This window comes from Pseudophryne corroboree, chromosome 5 (genome assembly GCF_028390025.1).
Source record: "Pseudophryne corroboree isolate aPseCor3 chromosome 5, aPseCor3.hap2, whole genome shotgun sequence".
Classification (NCBI taxonomy): domain Eukaryota; kingdom Metazoa; phylum Chordata; class Amphibia; order Anura; family Myobatrachidae; genus Pseudophryne; species Pseudophryne corroboree.
This window is the reverse complement of record NC_086448.1, coordinates 788,682,899-788,700,142: the sequence shown is the minus strand read 5'-3', so window position 1 is coordinate 788,700,142 and position 17,244 is coordinate 788,682,899. Positions and strand designations below refer to the sequence as shown.

General features: G+C 48.7%; 2 protein-coding genes across 2 annotated transcripts in view; one reads left to right on the top strand and one right to left on the bottom strand.

Annotated features, from left to right (window-relative positions):
- Positions 1-1,795, top strand: part of LRRC72 (leucine rich repeat containing 72) — a 98,077-nt gene extending 96,282 nt beyond the window's left edge. The window contains exon 9 of the mRNA XM_063924414.1: positions 1,369-1,795. Within this exon, the coding sequence (XP_063780484.1) occupies positions 1,369-1,534 (166 nt within the window). The 3' untranslated portion in view covers positions 1,535-1,795. The remainder of the gene's footprint in view (positions 1-1,368) is intronic.
- A 461-nt stretch (positions 1,796-2,256) lies between these two features.
- Positions 2,257-17,244, bottom strand: part of ANKMY2 (ankyrin repeat and MYND domain containing 2) — a 102,330-nt gene continuing 87,342 nt past the window's right edge. The window contains exon 10 of the mRNA XM_063924412.1: positions 2,257-4,054. Within this exon, the coding sequence (XP_063780482.1) occupies positions 3,864-4,054 (191 nt within the window). The 3' untranslated portion in view covers positions 2,257-3,863. The remainder of the gene's footprint in view (positions 4,055-17,244) is intronic.

The window sequence follows — 17,244 nt, the reverse complement described above, 5'->3', positions numbered from 1 at the left end:
CACTCCGAAATTGTCTTTTTTTAATGAGTGAATTAGGTGAACATGAATTTAACCCTATCCAAAATGATTTTAGTAAAAAAAAAAAAATATATGTAAAAAAACATATATTTTTTGTCAAACATTGAAACATCGATCGGGAACATCATGGCTTTCATATTGAAAGCCAGGACAGCCTCTAGGTACTCAGGAGGTGGGGGGGGGGGGGGGGGGGGGGGAGGGGGCTTGGGAGGGTTAATTTACACTCCCCAGCCACTGCCATTGTCTGCAGCTGCTGGAGGGAGGGGGGGGTCCTGCCGTGCTGACTGATCAGCGGTGATCGGCAGCACGGCAATGACTAGGGGAGAATGCAGGGAGGCAGAGGGACCTTATGTTCCCTCTGACAGCAGCAGCGGAGAGAAGTTTCCCTTCCCTGCCGCTGCTAACACTCTCTATCTGACTGGTCGCATCCTGTGCGTCGAGGTCAGATAGAGCACTTGCAGGCATCTGATGCGACCATGCCAGGCACGTGGTTAAGTTATAAGAAATGTTTGTACAGATCCAATCCTTTGCCTAGAAAAGATCTGTCGTGAAATGTGACCTGTTTCGCTCCACTGACTAGAACATCCGTGATAAACGAACGTTGATGTGCGGTCAGCCTGCCGCTGCTCATATCCCGCGCAGAATTCAAGTAGGAGATAGGGGCCCATTTATGAAATAATATTTACGGCTAACCGGGGGTTAGCCGTAAATATTAAGTATCCCTGGTATGTATAAAGGAGGGATCGCAGCAGGTCCCTCCATTTCTGCCCGCAGCCGCATCCCCCATAGGTTTTTATAGGGAATGCAATGCTGCCCGATGTATCAATATTGGATATGTGAAGAAAGAAGATCCGGCAGCCACCCCCACCTCCCCCCCCCAGTAACCCTCCGCCAAAAATTCCTCGGTGCATTGCGGTCACTGCACATGCTTAGGAGGCCCGTAGAGCACATCGCAGAGATGGGGTCATTTTCGGAGTCGCTCTCCCTGCAGGTGCTGCGTGATACATTCACCCGATAGGATCACATATTGGAATGCGATCCTGAGCAGTAAGATCCCTCCCAGAACATATTCAACATGTATTATATAGTAAATGGGCCCTTCAGTGTCCCATATGAAGAATTGCATGCAGGCATGAAGAAGCTGGAACAGACTGCAGAAAATAGTGACTTATGTATATGTCTACGTATAATTCTTTTTGCCAGTACCATAACTTATAGTAGTCAGTGCACGCCCCATCATAGAAGACAATTGACTCTCCGTATTTCTGGTGTATTACCCTGACCGGGTTGCTTAGAAGCACAGTGTGAACCTTCCAATGCACTTACCAACAGTTTTATTTTTTTCCACAGCAAAGACTTGCATAATTTAGAAGATAAAGTCTTACTAAGGTCGTACCAAAGATCCATTATGCAGTTTACACTCTTGGATTGGAGAACAGTCCCACCCTTAAAACATCAACGCAGCAAAGATCAGCCCAAAGAACTGCCTCAATTAATAACGGTTGTGTTTCGGTAATGACGAGCAGAAAGAGGCGAGTCTGAGGGTGACCAGAGTTCCTCCCTTACCCAGTATAACAAGCATCAATATCCACAGTGTTCCTTCCCTTACTATTACTGTCACCACAGTAACACTGAAAGCCCCGTGCTGTTTGGAACTATGACTCCCAGTATGCATTGCAAGCCTAAAGGATTAAACATGCTCACAAACTCGGGATCCGGTCTGAAGATCGACAGTGTCTAGGTCGACAATGTTTAGGTCGACCACTATAGGTCAACAGTCACTAGGTCGACATGGATGGAAGGTCGACAGGGTTTCTAGGTCGACATGTGCTAGGTCGACAGCTCTAAAGGTCGACATGAGTTTTTCCAATTTTTTATTTTATTTTTTGGATTTTTTCATACTTAACGATCCACGTGGACTACGATTGGAACGGTAAAGTGTGCCGAGCGAAGCGAAGGCACCATGCCCAAAGCATGGCGAGCGAAGCGAGCCATGCGAGGGGACGCGGTGCACTAATTTGGGATCCCGGTCACTTTACGAAGAAAACGACAAAAAATAAATAAAAAAAAATGTCCTCATGTCGACCTTTAGACCTGTCGACCTAGCACATGTCAACCTAGAAACCCTGTCGACCTTCCATCCATGTCGACCTAGTGACTGTCGACCTAAACATTGTCGATAAAACGAACCACACCCCACAAACTCTCTACCTCCATTGTGTGTGCAGCCAATAAATCTTTCAAGTCAGAAAATATTTTATTATATAAACTGTCAAAACAGGACACAGAAAGCAATAAAGAAAAGCAGTTTGCTCAAATGAAACGTCTGTTATAATCCAGATGGAGACAGGTTTCACACACATCAGTTACCAGGAGCAGAAGCGATAAACAGGACGCCTCATGGAAGACCGTCCGCAGTCCCTCTGGATGGAACAGGAAAACATTTGCATAAACCTGTACTCGGGATTCAGTTGTTTTCAGTTCTGCATTTTTGTGGCATATAAAACCCATTTGTTTACTGCATCATTGTCTGGGCCGGCAGATGCCTTGCAGGATCCAGAGCGGATCAAGAATGTATTTTCTAAAGATATAAAGTAAAAAAGTTAATGGAAAACTTGGGAAGGGCTGAGGAGGAAGTGGTACCTAAACATACTGCTAGGAAATGATCCTTCCCATCGGGAATGTGGAGATAGCCATCTCATATTTACTCATGTTATCTGACCACCCAAACTCACATGTTTGCTTTGGGTGGAGTTATCCTGTAAAGCAGCAATCCAAGTTTTAAAGGAAATCACTGTGGTGAAAGGAAGGTAGTTACCATTTGTCCCTTAGATTGGTTCCTCAGGCTGCTATCAGTGATTTTTTTCCGCACAGTATCATGAAAACTCCCATGGCAACCAGTCACACTGATGTAGTGAGCGGAGCAGCTTTGGGACACCTCCCTTAGCTCGGGGTGCCCCCTCTGTCATAACAAACTGGGAGCTGTGAGTGTGTGTGTCTGTGTGCCACTGGCAACCATACTAATCTTCCCTCCAGAGAGATTTTGAAAAGGAAGTCATGATTTGGAAGAGCTATGAAAACAACATAAGAAGAATTTAAAGGTAAAAAAAACCCTCTTATGTGGGTTTGCTGCTTTATGCTGTCAGTAGTAGTAGAATAATTCTGAAATGTTCCCCCAGTGGACTGCATGGTCTAGTCAGATTGACAATTACCTGGTGGTGACATCTTGTAGCTTTAACAAAATGCATCATCAGATGTAGCTGTAATTAAAGTACTTTACTGTTGCCCCTCACGATAAGGCAGCAAGAAACCTGAATGTTCTGCCCCCTATTTGAGCTTCATGAGGGCACGATTTGGCCAGGCTTAGCAATTACCAGCTACAAGACGGAACTGCGGAACTTAGCCATCATGGTGGCTCTTAGGAGGAGGCTATGCTTTCTTGTGTGGCAGAACAGAAAGTACAGTAGAGGTTTATCACACTCCTTTCCAAGTGAAATATATAACGTGTAGCTACTTCATTACACAGAATAATGTATACATGACACTTGTGACACACGGATAGAGGCAGCATAAAGAAATCTAATAGGGACAGTATAAGCAGTTTTCCTCACTTAGGGCTAAAGTTTGTAAAAGTGCGAAAATCTGGGGGATCCCAACACAGCTGCACAAATCTGGGTTCTCACACCTTTACAGCTGGCTCGGGCAATCCTTGGACCTCCTTTCTTTGTAGAACTACAAGTCCCATTGTGTCTTGCAAGGTTCCCGCTCACAGGGCATTCTGGGATCTTGAGCTCCATGGCAGAGCGACAGGTTTCTTCCTTTAGAGGGTAGCGGTGATCAGGGGCTCATTCCTCTGACGCATCAGGTGTGAGTGACTGGTGCGCGTCGCTAGAGGCTTGGTCTGTTGGTGGGGAGGCTGCAGGCTTCTCCGTCACGTCACCTTCTGTGGACTCAGGGTTCTCGCTTTCTTTGGGCGCTTCGGTTTTCTCCTCCTCGGGTGCCTCACACCTCTCTTCTGGTGCAGCAGTTTGAGCCTCTGTAATTAAGAATAGATTTCGTTGTGTAAGGTTTATCATGTATCCCCACTGACGCAGCCTAACCTTATCCTTCCCCTCCCGTAGCCTAACCCTAACCTTCCCCTCCCGTATTCTAACCATCCCGGAGCCTAACCCCCCGCTGCTGAAACCTAACCTATTCCTCTCCTCCCGTAGCCTAACCTTGCTACAATATAACCCTCCCCCTAGTGCCTAACCTTAGCCTCCTAGTCTCACCATAACCCTCCCCCTAGTGCCTAACCTTAGCCTCCTAGTCTCACCGTAACCCTCCCCCTAGTGCCTTACCTTCGCCTCCTAGTCTCACCGTAACCCTCCCCCTAGTGCCTAACCCTCGCTTCCTAGTCTCACCGTAACCCTCCCCCTAGTGCCTAACCCTCGCCTCCTAGTCTAACCGTAACCCTCCCCCTAGTGCCTAACCTTCGCCTCCTAGTCTCACCATAACCCTCCCCCTAGTGCCTAACCTTAGCCTCCTAGTCTCACCATAACCCTCCCCCTAGTGCCTAACCTTCGCCTCCTAGTCTCACCGTAACCCTCCCCCTAGTGCCTAACCCTCGCCTCCTAGTCTCACCGTAACCCTCCCCCTAGTGCCTAACCTTCGCCTCCTAGTCTCACCGTAACCCTCCCCCTAGTGCCTAACCCTCGCCTCCTAGTCTCACCGTAACCCTCCCCCTAGTGCCTAACCTTCGCCTCCTAGTCTCACCGTAACCCTCCCCCTAGTGCCTAACCTTCGCCTCCTAGTCTCACCGTAACCCTCCCCCTAGTGCCTAACCTTCGCCTCCTAGTCTCACCGTAACCCTCCCCCTAGTGCCTAACCTTCGCCTCCTAGTCTTACCGTAACCCTCCTCCTAGTGCCTAACCCTCTGCTGCCACAATCTAACCTTAACCTTCCCCCTCCCGTGTCCAAACACCAACTACCGCAGCATAGCCTTAACCTTCCGCTCTTGTATCCTAACCCTTCACTGCTGCAGCCTAAACTATACCTCCTCCCGTGGCCTAGCCCTAACCTTTCGCTGCCACAGCCTAATCTCAACCTTCCCCTCCTGTAACCTGTACCTCCCCCAGTGCCTAACCTTCCACCTAGTGCATAACCCTACCCTCTTGAAACCTAAACCTTCCCCTAAGGCCTAACCCTCTGCCCCTGCAGAATGTTGACATTTCACATGCCGACATAGTGAACAAGGTGACATTATGGGGGGGAATTCGCATTTGAATAGCTGCCGGGACCGGCGATAACATTTAAATTATGCCCTATGTCTATATTCTGTTTTCAATATTATAATAAAAATTTACTCACCAGTAATTCTATTTCTCGTAGTCCGTAGTGGATGTTGGGAACTCTGTAAGGACCATGGAGAATAGACGGGCTCCGCAGGAGACTGGGCACTCTAAAAGAAAGATTAGGTACTATCTGGTGTGCACTGGCTCCTCCCTCTATGCCCCTCCTCCAGACCTCAATTAGGGAAACTGTGCCCGGAAGAGCTGACACAACAAGGAAAGGATTTGGAATCCAGGGTAAGACTCATACCAGCCACACCAATCACACTGTACAACTTGTGATAACCATACCCAGTTAACAGTATGAACAATAACTGAGCCTCATTCAACGGATGGCTCATAACAATAACCCTTTAGTTAAGCAATAACTATATACATGTATTGCAGAGTCCGCACTAGGGACGGGCGCCCAGCATCCACTACGGACTACGATAAATAGAATTACCGGTGAGTAAATTCTTATTTTCTCTGACATCCTAGTGGATGCTGGGAACTCCGTAAGGACCATGGGGATTATACCAAAGCTCCCAAACGGGCGGGAGAGTGCGGATGACTCTGCAGCACCGAATGAGCAAACTCAAGGTCCTCCTCAGCCAGGGTATCAAACTTGTAGAATTTAGCAAATGTGTTTGAACCCGACCAAGTAGCAGCTCGGCAAAGCTGTAAATCCGAGACCCCTCGGGCAGCCGCCCAAGAAGAGCCCACCTTCCTCGTGGAATGGGCTTTTACTGATTTAGGATGCGGCAGTCCAGCCACAGAATGTGCCAGCTGAATCGTGCTACAGATCCAGCGAGCAATAGTCTGCTTTGAAGCAGGAGCACCCAGCTTGTTGGGTGCATGCAGGATAAATAGCGAGTCAGTTTTCCTGACTCCAGCCGTCCTGGAAACATAAAATTTTCAAAGCCCGGACTACGTCCAGCAACTTGGAATCCTCCAAGTCCCGAGTAGCCGCAGGCACCACAATAGGTTGGTTCAAATGAAACGCTGATACCACCTTTGGGAGAAACTGGGGACAAGTCCTCAATTCTGCCCTGTCCATATGGATGATCAGATATGGGCTTTTACATGACAAAGCCGCCAATTCTGACACACGCCTAGCTGAAGCCAAGGCCAACAGCATGACCACCTTCCACGTGAGATACTTTAGCTCCACGGTCTTAACCAGTGGGATTTCAGGAAATCCAACACAACGTTAAGATCCCAAGGTGCCACTGGAGGCACAAAAGGGGGCTGAATATGCAGTACTCCCTTAACAAACGTCTGAACTTCAGGCAGTAAAGCCAGTTCTTTTTGAAAGAAAATAGATAGGGCCGAAATCTGGACCTTTATGGACCCAAATTTTAGGCCCATAGTCACCCTTGACTGTAGGAAGTGCAGAAATCAACCCAGCTGGAATTCCTCTGTTGGGGCCTTCCTGGCCTCACACCAAGCAACATATTTCCGCCATATGCGGTGATAATGCTTTGCTGTCACATCCTTCCTAGCTTTTAGCAGCGTAGGAATGACTTCATCTGGAATGCCCTTTTCCGCTAGGATCCGGCGTTCAACCGCCATGCCGTCAAACGCAGCCGCGGTAAGTCTTGGAACAGACAGGAACCCTGCTGTAACAGGTCCTGCCTGAGAGGCAGAGGCCATGGGTCCTCTGAGATCATTTCTTGTAGTTCCGGGTACCAAGTTCTTCTTGGCCAATCCAGAACGATGAGTATAGTTCTTACTCCTCTCTTTCTTACTATCCTCAGTACCTTGGGTATGAGAGGAAGAGGAGGGAACACATAAACCGACTGGTACACCCACGGTGTCACAAGTGCGTCCACAGCTATCGCCTGAGGGTCCCTTGACCTGGCGCAATATCTTTTTAGCTTTTTTTTGAGGCGGGACGCCATCATGTCCACCTGTGGCAGTTCCCAACGATTTACAATCTGTGTGAAGACTTCTTGATGAAGTCCCCACTCTCCCGGGTGGAGGTCGTGTCTGCTGAGGAAGTCTGCTTCCCAGTTGTCCACTCCCGGAATGAACACTGCTGACAGTGCTAGCACGTGATTCTCCGCCCATCGAAGAATCCTTGTGGCTTCTGCCATTGCCATCCTGCTTCTTGTGCCGCCCTGGCGGTTTACATGGGCGACCGCTGTGATGTTGTCTGACTGAATCAGCACTGGTTGGTTTTGAAGCAGGGGCTCTGCTTGACTCAGGGCGTTGTAAAAGGCCCTTAGTTCCAGAATATTTATGTGTAGTGAAGTCTCCAGACTTGACCACTGCCCTTGGAAGTTTCTTCCCTGAATGACTGCCCCCCATCCTCGGAGGCTTGCATCCGTGGTCACCAGGACCCAGTCCTGTATGCTGAACCTGCGGCCCTCTTGAAGATGAGCACTCTGCAGCCACCACAGCAGAGACACCCTGGCCCTCGGGGACAGGGTGATCAACCGATGCATCTGAAGATGCGATCCGGACCATTTGTCCAACAGATCCCACTGAAAATTCCTTGCATGGAACCTGCCGAAGGGAATTGCTTCATAAGAAGTCACCATCTTTCCCAGGATTCACGTGCAGTGATGCACCGACACCTGTTTTGGTTTCAGGAGGTCCCTGACCAGAGATGACAATTCCTGGGCCTTCTCCACCGGGGGAAACACCTTCTTCTGTTCTGTCCCCAGAAACATGCCCAGGAAAGGCAGACGCGTCGTAGGAATCAGCTGCGACTTTGGGATATTCAGAATCCAGCCGTGCTGTTGCAACACTTCCAGAGAGAGTGCTACGCTGACCAACAACTGCTCTCTGGACCTCGCCTTTATAAGGAGATCGTACAAGTACGGGATAATTATAACTCCCTTCTTCCGAAGGAGTATCATCATTTCGGCCATTACCTTGGTAAATATTCTCGGTGCCGTGGAGAGACCAAACGGCAACGTCTGAAATTGGTAATGACAGTCCTGTACCACAAACCTGAGGGACTCCTGGTGAGGTGGGTAAATGGGGACATGCAAGTAAGCATCCTTGATGTCCAGCGACACCATAAAATCCCCCTCTTCCAGGCTTGCAATAACCGCCGTGAGCGATTCCATTTTGAACTTGAACTTCTTTATATAAAAGTGTTCAAGGATTTTAAATTTAGAATGGGTCTCACCGAACCGTCCGGTTTCGGTACCACAAACATTGTGGAATAGTAACCCCTTCCCTGTTGGAGGAGGGGGACCTTGATTATCACCTGCTGGAGGTACAGCTTGTGAATTGCCGCCAGTACTACCTCCCTTTCCCTGGGAGCAGCTGGCAAGGCTGATTTGAGGCAACGGCGAGGGGGAGTCGCCTCGAACACCAGCTTGTATCCCTGAGATACAATTTGTACAGCCCAGAGATCCACCTGTGAGCAAACCCACTGGTTGCTGAAGTTTCTGAGACGCGCCCCCACCGCACTTGGCTCCGCCTGTGGAGCCCCAACGTCATGCGGTGGACTTAGTGGAAGCAGGGGAGGATTTTTGTTCCTGGGAACTAGCTGCCTGGTGCAGCTTCTTTCCTCTACCCTTGCCTCTGGGCAGAAAGGATGCGCCTCTGACCCGCTTGCCTTTCTGAGGCCGAAAGGACTGCATTTGATAATACAGTGCTTTCTTAGGCTGTGAGGGAACCTGAGGTAAAAAAGTCGACTTCCCAGCTGTTGCTGTGGATACGAGGTCCGAGAGACCGTCCCCAAACATCCATAATACTCTCCTGGCAGAAATGGACATTGCATTAATTCTAGATGCCAGGAGGCAAATGTCCCTCTGGGCATCCCGCATATATAAGACAACGTCTTTTATATGCTCTATGGTTAGCAAAATAGTATCCCTGTCGAGGGACTCAATGTTATCTGACCGGGTATCAGTCCATGCTGCTACAGCACTACACATCCAGGCTGAAGCAATAGCAGGTCTCAGTAGAGTACCAGAGTATGTATACACAGACTTCAGGATAGCTTCCTGCTTTCTATCCGCAGGCTCCTTTAGGGCGGCCGTATCCTGAGACAGCAGTGCCACCCTTTTAGATAAGCGTGTGAGCGCCTTGTCCACCCTTGGGGATGTTTCCCAACGTAACCTATCCGTTGGCGGGAAAGGGTACGCCATCAGTAACCTCTTAGAAATCACTAGTTTCTTATCAGGGGAACTCCACGCTTCTTCACACAATTCATTTAATTCATCAAATGGGGGAAAAGTCACTGGCTGCTTTTTCTCCCCAAACATAATACCCCACTTGGTGGTAACCGGGTTAACGTCAGATATGTGCAATACATCTTTCATTGCAGTAATCATGCATCGGAATGGCCTTTGTATACTGTACATTTGTCTCATCTACACTGGAGTCAGACTCCGTGTCGACATCTGTGTCTGCCATCTGAGCTAGCGTGCGTTTATGAGCCCCTGACGGCTTCTAAGTCGCCTGGGCAGGTGCGGGCTGAGACCCCGGCTGTCCCAAGGCTGCTGCGTCATCGAACCTTTTATGTAAGGAGTTGACACTGTCGGTTAAGACCTTCCACATATCCATCCAATCAGGTGTCGGTTCCGTCGGGGGCGACACCACACTTATCTGCCCCTGCTCCGCCTCCACGTAACCCTCCTCATCAAACATGTCGACACAGCCGTACCGACACACCGCACACACACAGGGAATGCTCAGACTGAGGACTGGACCCCACAAAGTCCTTTGGGGAGACAGAGAGAGAGTATGCCAGAACACACCACAGCGCTATATAACACAGGCATTCACACTACAAAAAGTGATTTACCCAATAGCTGCTTAAATATATTATTTTGCGCCTAAATTTATGTGCCCCCCTCTCTTTTTTACCCTTTTTGTAACAGGATACTGCAGGGGAGAGCCTGGGGAGCTGCTTCCAGCGGAGCTGTGAAGGGAAAATGGCGCTGGTGTGCTGAGGAAGAAGGCCCCGCCCCCTCAGCAGCAGGCTTCTGTCCGCTGTTATGTACTTTAATGGCGGGGGGTTTTACACATATACAGTTATGAGACTGTATTATGCGTATTTTTGCCAAAAGGTATTAGAATTGCTGCCCAGGGCGCCCCTCCCAGCGCCCTGCACCCTACAGTGACCGGAGTGTGTGGTGTGCTGTGGGAGCAATGGCGCACAGCAGCGGTGCTGTGCGCTACCTTAATGAAGACAGGAGTTCTCTTCTGTCTTCTGGCTCTGCAAGGGGGACGGCGGCGCGGCTCCGGGAACGGACGATCGAGGTCAGGCCCGGTGTTCGAACCCTCTGGAGCTAATGGTGTCCAGTAGCCTAAGAAGCACAAGCTAGCTGCAAGCAGGTAGGTTTGCTTCTCTCCCCTCAGTCCCACGTAGCAGTGAGTCTGTTGTCAGATCTCACTGAAAATAAAAAACCTAACAAATACTTTCTTTTCTAGCAAGCTCAGGAGAGCCCACTAGGAGCACCCAGCTCTGGCCGGGCACAGATTCTAACTGAGGTCTGGAGGAGGGGCATAGAGGGAGGAGCCAGTGCACACCAGATAGTACCTAATCTTTCTTTTAGAGTGCCCAGTCTCCAGCGGAGCCTGTCTATTCCCCATGGTCCTTACGGAGTTCCCAGCATCCACTAGGACGTCAGAGAAAGTCTATTTGCACCGGAGAAGTTATTATTGTACATTCTATGGATCTCTGAAAGGACATTAATTAGCAGCGATGGTAAGTTTCCAGTGACATTGTATATGAAGTAGTGCTCTTTGTACTCATTAACAATTAGTAGTACAGGCCCAGCAACAAATCTACCTCCATCTAGCTTTACCAGCGGAGAGAGAACGAGTAACATTAAATACATTGTGAAATACACCGTGGCTAGGATTAAGCTTTACCTATTCAGAGCTCATTAGCGGAATGCACCAAAGACACAGGGAGAAGGAATAAGCTGGGAAAACAGTTCTCATTTCTAATAATAGGGGAAAATAAGACGCCATACAATGGGACAGATGTATTAACCTGGAGAAGGCATATGGAAGTGATAAACCAGTGATATGTGCAAGGTGATAAAGGCACCAGCCAATCAGCTCCAATATGTAAATTAACAGTTAGGATCTGATTGGCTGGTGCATTTATCACCTTGCACATATCACTGGTTTATCACTTCCTTATGCCTTCTCCAGGTTAATACATCTGCCCCAATGTAGGATGTGTGAGATGGTATCACCTTTCCATATTTCTTCTTTGCACTACCCCACATTGCGATCGCATCCAATAGAGGCTGACCCCTGTTAGGCAGAGGTACCGCCTCCATGTTTCCACACGCAGGAAACGCAGGCGACATCATCGGCCGACCCCAAAAACAGCCATGACCCTCCTGCATTTCCACCCACCCCTTCCCCCACACTGCATTGCCGCCCCCGGATGCTCGTCACCTGTCAATCATAACTCGATTGCATCCTTCCAGGATGTGACTGCATCATGATAGCCTGCGCACGCACACTGCAGCCAGTGCACGTGCGCAGACACCAAAACCACAGCCCAGGATTGTGATCAGCGCTGTATAAGGCCCTGGAAGGGCTAGCAGCGAGGGAATGGTTGACGGGCCATGATGTGACGTCGGGTCACATCATGACATCACTACAGGGCTGGAATATTCCGGTTTTCCGTATGGGAGACCCGACCTGTATTAAGATAATACACACACAGTTTGCCAGTTATATTTCCATGATAAATCCAGAGAAAATAACATAACTTTAATCTGGGGAGTCTCCCTTGTAACTTTCATAAGATACGGCCACGGTGGCTGAGGTGCTGCAAGAGAGATTCCAGCTGCATGATGACACGCCCCCTGACACTCCCATAACATGCCCATGACTCCTCTTTTAGTGAAGACTTTAGGTCACCACCCAAGTCTCCAACCTGAACTGCCCATGGATCGCAGATGCCCTCAAGTAATAGTGATGTTGTACGCAAATGCATCAGCCATCGCACTCTGGGCCTAACTTACTAAGGATCGCAATTGCAAAGCTGTTTGCAGCATATCACCTCCTCCCTGCATTTGCAATGCGATCGCGTATCAGATAAACATTGCGACCACCAGTCGCGATGTTCATCTGCAACGACAGGCTGAGGAAGCCTGAGCTTACTCAGGATTGTCGTCGTAGGTGGCCTTGCAAGGCCAAGGAAACTACATGCACGTAGTGCGTTCATTCTCTCAACTGCGTCCGCCTCTAAATCAGACCAAAAATACCTAAAAAGACTCTTGAAGCAATTACATATTTACCATAAAATCAAATGGTAGTATGTGGGTGGCCTGTGAAGGGGTCAGATCCTCCCGTAGGTTACACAGATCCACCACTGGGTATAAAGCCACTTTGATACTATGGATAGTAAAAATTACTGCAAGGACAAAAGTGACCATACAATAGGAGACTGAGGTGCGTCCTGGGCCTTTGGGCAAATTATAACTTGAGTCGCCCTTGCCAAAATGGCGGAATAGAAGCCTCATTACATCGTTTAGTTAGAACACCGTTTTCTTGCTGCCATAAGCTATAGGGAAGATGTAAGGAAAGATGCCCGTCTTATAAGAAGGACGTAACAAAACGTTGATCAGGACTTTATGTGGACCAGTCAATAAATATTATTTATAGGCAGCATATGGGGAGTTTCACGGCCCAATCTGGGCATGACCAGTTTAGATGTGAACTGGGCATTTAACACGGGTCTGTCATAGCTGGGGGACATGGGAGGAAAATGACAGACTACAGAGGAACATTACAGCATTACACAGGATTCGACTCTACACCACGTTGGCTGAAGGTGGAACCGCTGCGCATGTGATGAGCTCCATATCACATACGTCCTGATGGTTACCACAGAATGTACAATGAATTTGTACGCAAGAGCGGTGGACTTCAGTGGGTGTTCCTGGGAGGTATCAGTGAGGCGTCTAACTAGAAGCAGGTGTGTCGCTGACAGTGGATGCGTCTAAAGACGCTGTAGCACTGACACAGGATGCAATGTTCAGGTGAAGAAATTGCGGATTTCCACAGGCACAAGGCCCTGCATGCGGCATTAGCATAGGGCTCAGGTGCTTCTGTGTCATAAGATGTGGCCACCTCTGAATCGGGTCTGGGACTCCGGGTCGACAGCACAAAGGTCGACACTTTAGGTCGACACACCTTAGGTCGACATGGACAAAAGGTCGACATGTACAAAAGGTCGACAGGAACAAGGTCGACATGGAAAAAGGTCGACATGAGTTTTTTATGTTTTTTTGGTGTCGTTTTCTTCGTAGAGTGACCGGGAACCCCAATTAGTGCACCGCGTCCCCTCGCATGGCTCGCTTCGCTCGCCATGCTTCGGGCATGGTGCCTTCGCGCCGCTGCCGCTTCGCTCGGCACAGATTACCGTTCCAATCGTAGTCCACGTGGATCGTTAAGTATGAAAAGGTTAAAAAAAAGAAAAAAATCGTGAAAAACTCATGTCGACCTTTTGTCCATGTCGACCTTTTGTCCATGTCGACCTAAGGTGTGTCGACCAATTGGCGTCGACCTTTGTGCTGTCGACCTGGAGTCCGGATACCTCTGAATCAGGCCCATTGCAAGATTGGCTGATGGTTCTAGCAATTATCAAGTGACTACAAAGACAAGGATGGATACAAACACTACAGCCAAACATATGCTTCTGAGGAAGAGGGGCTTCTATTGTCCAGTGAAACGGGTCAAGCTGTTTGCCACATTGGGACCCAGACTCAGTTTCTCATCCGGACCAGATCTCTGCAGTGCACGTGGTACCTGGTGGATACAGCCTGCAGCCTACTATCTGCAAAGGCCTTCTGCTACGGGACTGCTTGTATTCCACCTTCCCGCTCCTCCACTAACCTTATGGCTGCTAATGCTGGATTCCACCTGGCACCTACCCTAAACGGACTTAATTCATGTCCCGGGACTTCGGCATTGAGGTATTAGGAGTTGGGACTGTGGCTTAATGTGACATTACTGCCTCATACACGAATTTTCAGTTTGTTAAAGAACATTTTTAATCCATTTATAATAAACCTGTGTATTTGTAATACTTCCGTCCATCATATTATTAACGTAACCAACAACTCTTTCAGCGCTGGTTTTAATATTCGTTCTCTGCCAGCCAGTGTCTTTCGGGGACTGACGAGTCCCTACCAGCAGCGTAGACGGCGCACATATCCTTTCATACACTATAGCGTCTGCTCTGCACTCCGGGTTTTACTAAACCGCTATGAATGATTTTAATAAACTATGAATGATTTTCTCTGCATTAATCTCATTGGTCTTCTCACGTCTTCCTGCTAATCTGGCGCGGATTCTTCAGTCAGCGCCGATTCTTTCCATTGCCCACAGATACACTCTTATTCGGAGAGCCAATGGGTTACATAACCCAGGGAAAGAACGTAAAACAACCGTATGTGGTCACGGAAAAAAGCTACGTGTTAGTAGAAGCCCGTGTAGGCCTAGGGGCAAGGTCATACATTAAGGTCACATGATGGTGTAACAAGCCCTGCCCTTACTTCCCTGTAACACACAGAACAGGCAGCAGGAGTCACGTCTGCTGATTCAGAAGCCGCTTCCCACATTATATCCGGATAAGATCACGTTCATTGTATTTTTATCATTTTGTGTTACTTTTTTGTATCTGAGGTATAGATCCAATTATGAACTTTCCGCCTTTACAAGAAAGCGTAGCAGCAGGAACACACTTTGCGGGAGGAAAGCTTTCAGAGGGAATATAAACACCCACTGCAGCGGATCCCCGCGGGGCCACAATGCTGCAGGTAACAATTACACTGCATATTGCCGGGTAATGGAGAATGTAACAATGGACGGATTACAGCCGGCCTCCATTCCAGGCTATTCAACGTAAGGCACGAAGCTGCACAAAGGCTTCTCCCGCTAAGCAGCGATCACACAATCATGTTCTTACACTTCTTCCCATAGATGTGTATCAGAGGGATTGGAGGGGGGAGTAGCAGGCGCTCGCTCCCTAGGCTGGTCTGCATGGAAATGTAATCACCCAGCACATCACTCTTCTGATACAACGGATGTACGGCGGAGACGCTGCCGCCAGATTAACTCTTGCAGTTGCTATAGCCAACGAAGGAGCAGCAGGAATGCACAGACATACATGCATTGTCTTGTACCGTAAGTCGCTGTTTGTTTTGCTCATTTGCTTTGTACTTTATTAGGCGCTGCGGAACCCTTGTGGCGCCATATAAAAGAATATTAATAAATTGAAGGCTGTGAGAAGTAGAGTATATATCTTCCCATTCAGGACAAGGAGCACTTTTCTAGGAAATAAAAAAAAGATTTGCTAATTATCCCTGTATTTCTTCTACTATTACGGCAGCCACATTTACTAATTTCCGCTAATGTGAACGGGATCAGTATGACATCCCGGCGTTCGAAATACAGACGCTGGGACCCCGCTGGCTAAAGAGCCAACATGGGTGAGTAAGGGGTGTTCTCCCCTCTCCCCACCCTCCCTACCCGCAGCCTAACCCAAACCACTCCCCTTAGTGCCTAAACCTAACCCGTCCCCGCTGCCTAAACCTAACCCCGTCCCCGCTGCCTAAACCTAACCCCCGTCCCCGCTGCCTAAACCTAACCCCCGTCCCCGCTGCCTAAACCTAACCCCCGTCCCCGCTGCCTAAACCTAACCCCCGTCCCCGCTGCCTAAACCTAACCCCCGTCCCCGCTGCCTAAACCTAAGCCTCTCCCCAGCTTATCTCTCCTGCGCTGCGGTGTCTGTTTCTTCGGCATCCCGGCTACCGGCGCTGGGATAGTGCACCCATTCTGGATGCCGGTGTCGCCATTCCGAATAGTGGCGGGATTTCGGCGTCGGTAATCTGACTGCCGTTATCCTGACTGCTTCCCATGTGACTATGCGTCTGGGTTCATGTCTATGGTAACAATGCTCATTGTGTGTCTGGTCGCAGCTGTCATCATTAAGCACTTGCATCCGTCCCATGCTGGAAGTGAAAGGTCTGTCCGAAACAGGCTTTGTGCGAAGCATGTGCAGTCTGCGGAAAATCGCGAGATGCATCTGGACTTGGAATCAGGCCCATTAGCTTGATATTTAACAAACCAAAGTCAAACAATGGAATTCTTTAACACACACACACACACACACACACACACACACACACACACACACACACACACACACACTTTGTAAGAAGCCAATTAACCTAAAGCATCATTTTGGAATGTTGGAAGAAATCCACACAAACATGTGGGGAGCACATACAACCTCCACACAGAGAAGGTCATGGTGGGATGTCATGTGATGCACTACACCCATCACCTCTATAAGGATGAATCAGCAGCCTGTCCATCCTAAAGTAGCTAATCAGGGTGCATGGAGAAATGCGTGGGTGTCACAGAGACACTGACTTTTAGATCATTGATGCTAAACCTTGCAAATACAACATGCAACTGAATGAAGAAGGCCCAGCTCAGTCTGATGAATCACAGGGTCCCCAGTAAGCGCAGCACCATATTTCCTGGGCGCCAAGGGGCAGAGCCTCTGAAATATTGTACACTTTGGCAATTCAGAAATAAAATGACATCTATGGCAGAACTTGTCTCATCTGACCGACCTGCTTCTGGCTCCCTATGGTATTATTAACAGGAGCCACCGGAGTATATTCACCCCGACAGTATATGGCCATATAAGGTTGGATAGCATGGCTGCACTTTGGATTCTACTTACCATTACCTATATATTATCGGATGCCCAATGAAGTTAATAAGGGTGAGGCACATATATTATTACAGATTATGGGATTGGTACATTGCATTCAGTCTGTGGTTCCTAGTGAGCAGAGCAGATGCATTGCTATGACTGCTGACTCAGCCCACAGAATGCGCAGACAGGAGCGCTGCAATAATGTCACTAACATGTCATTCGGCAACATGACAAAGTCTAGCT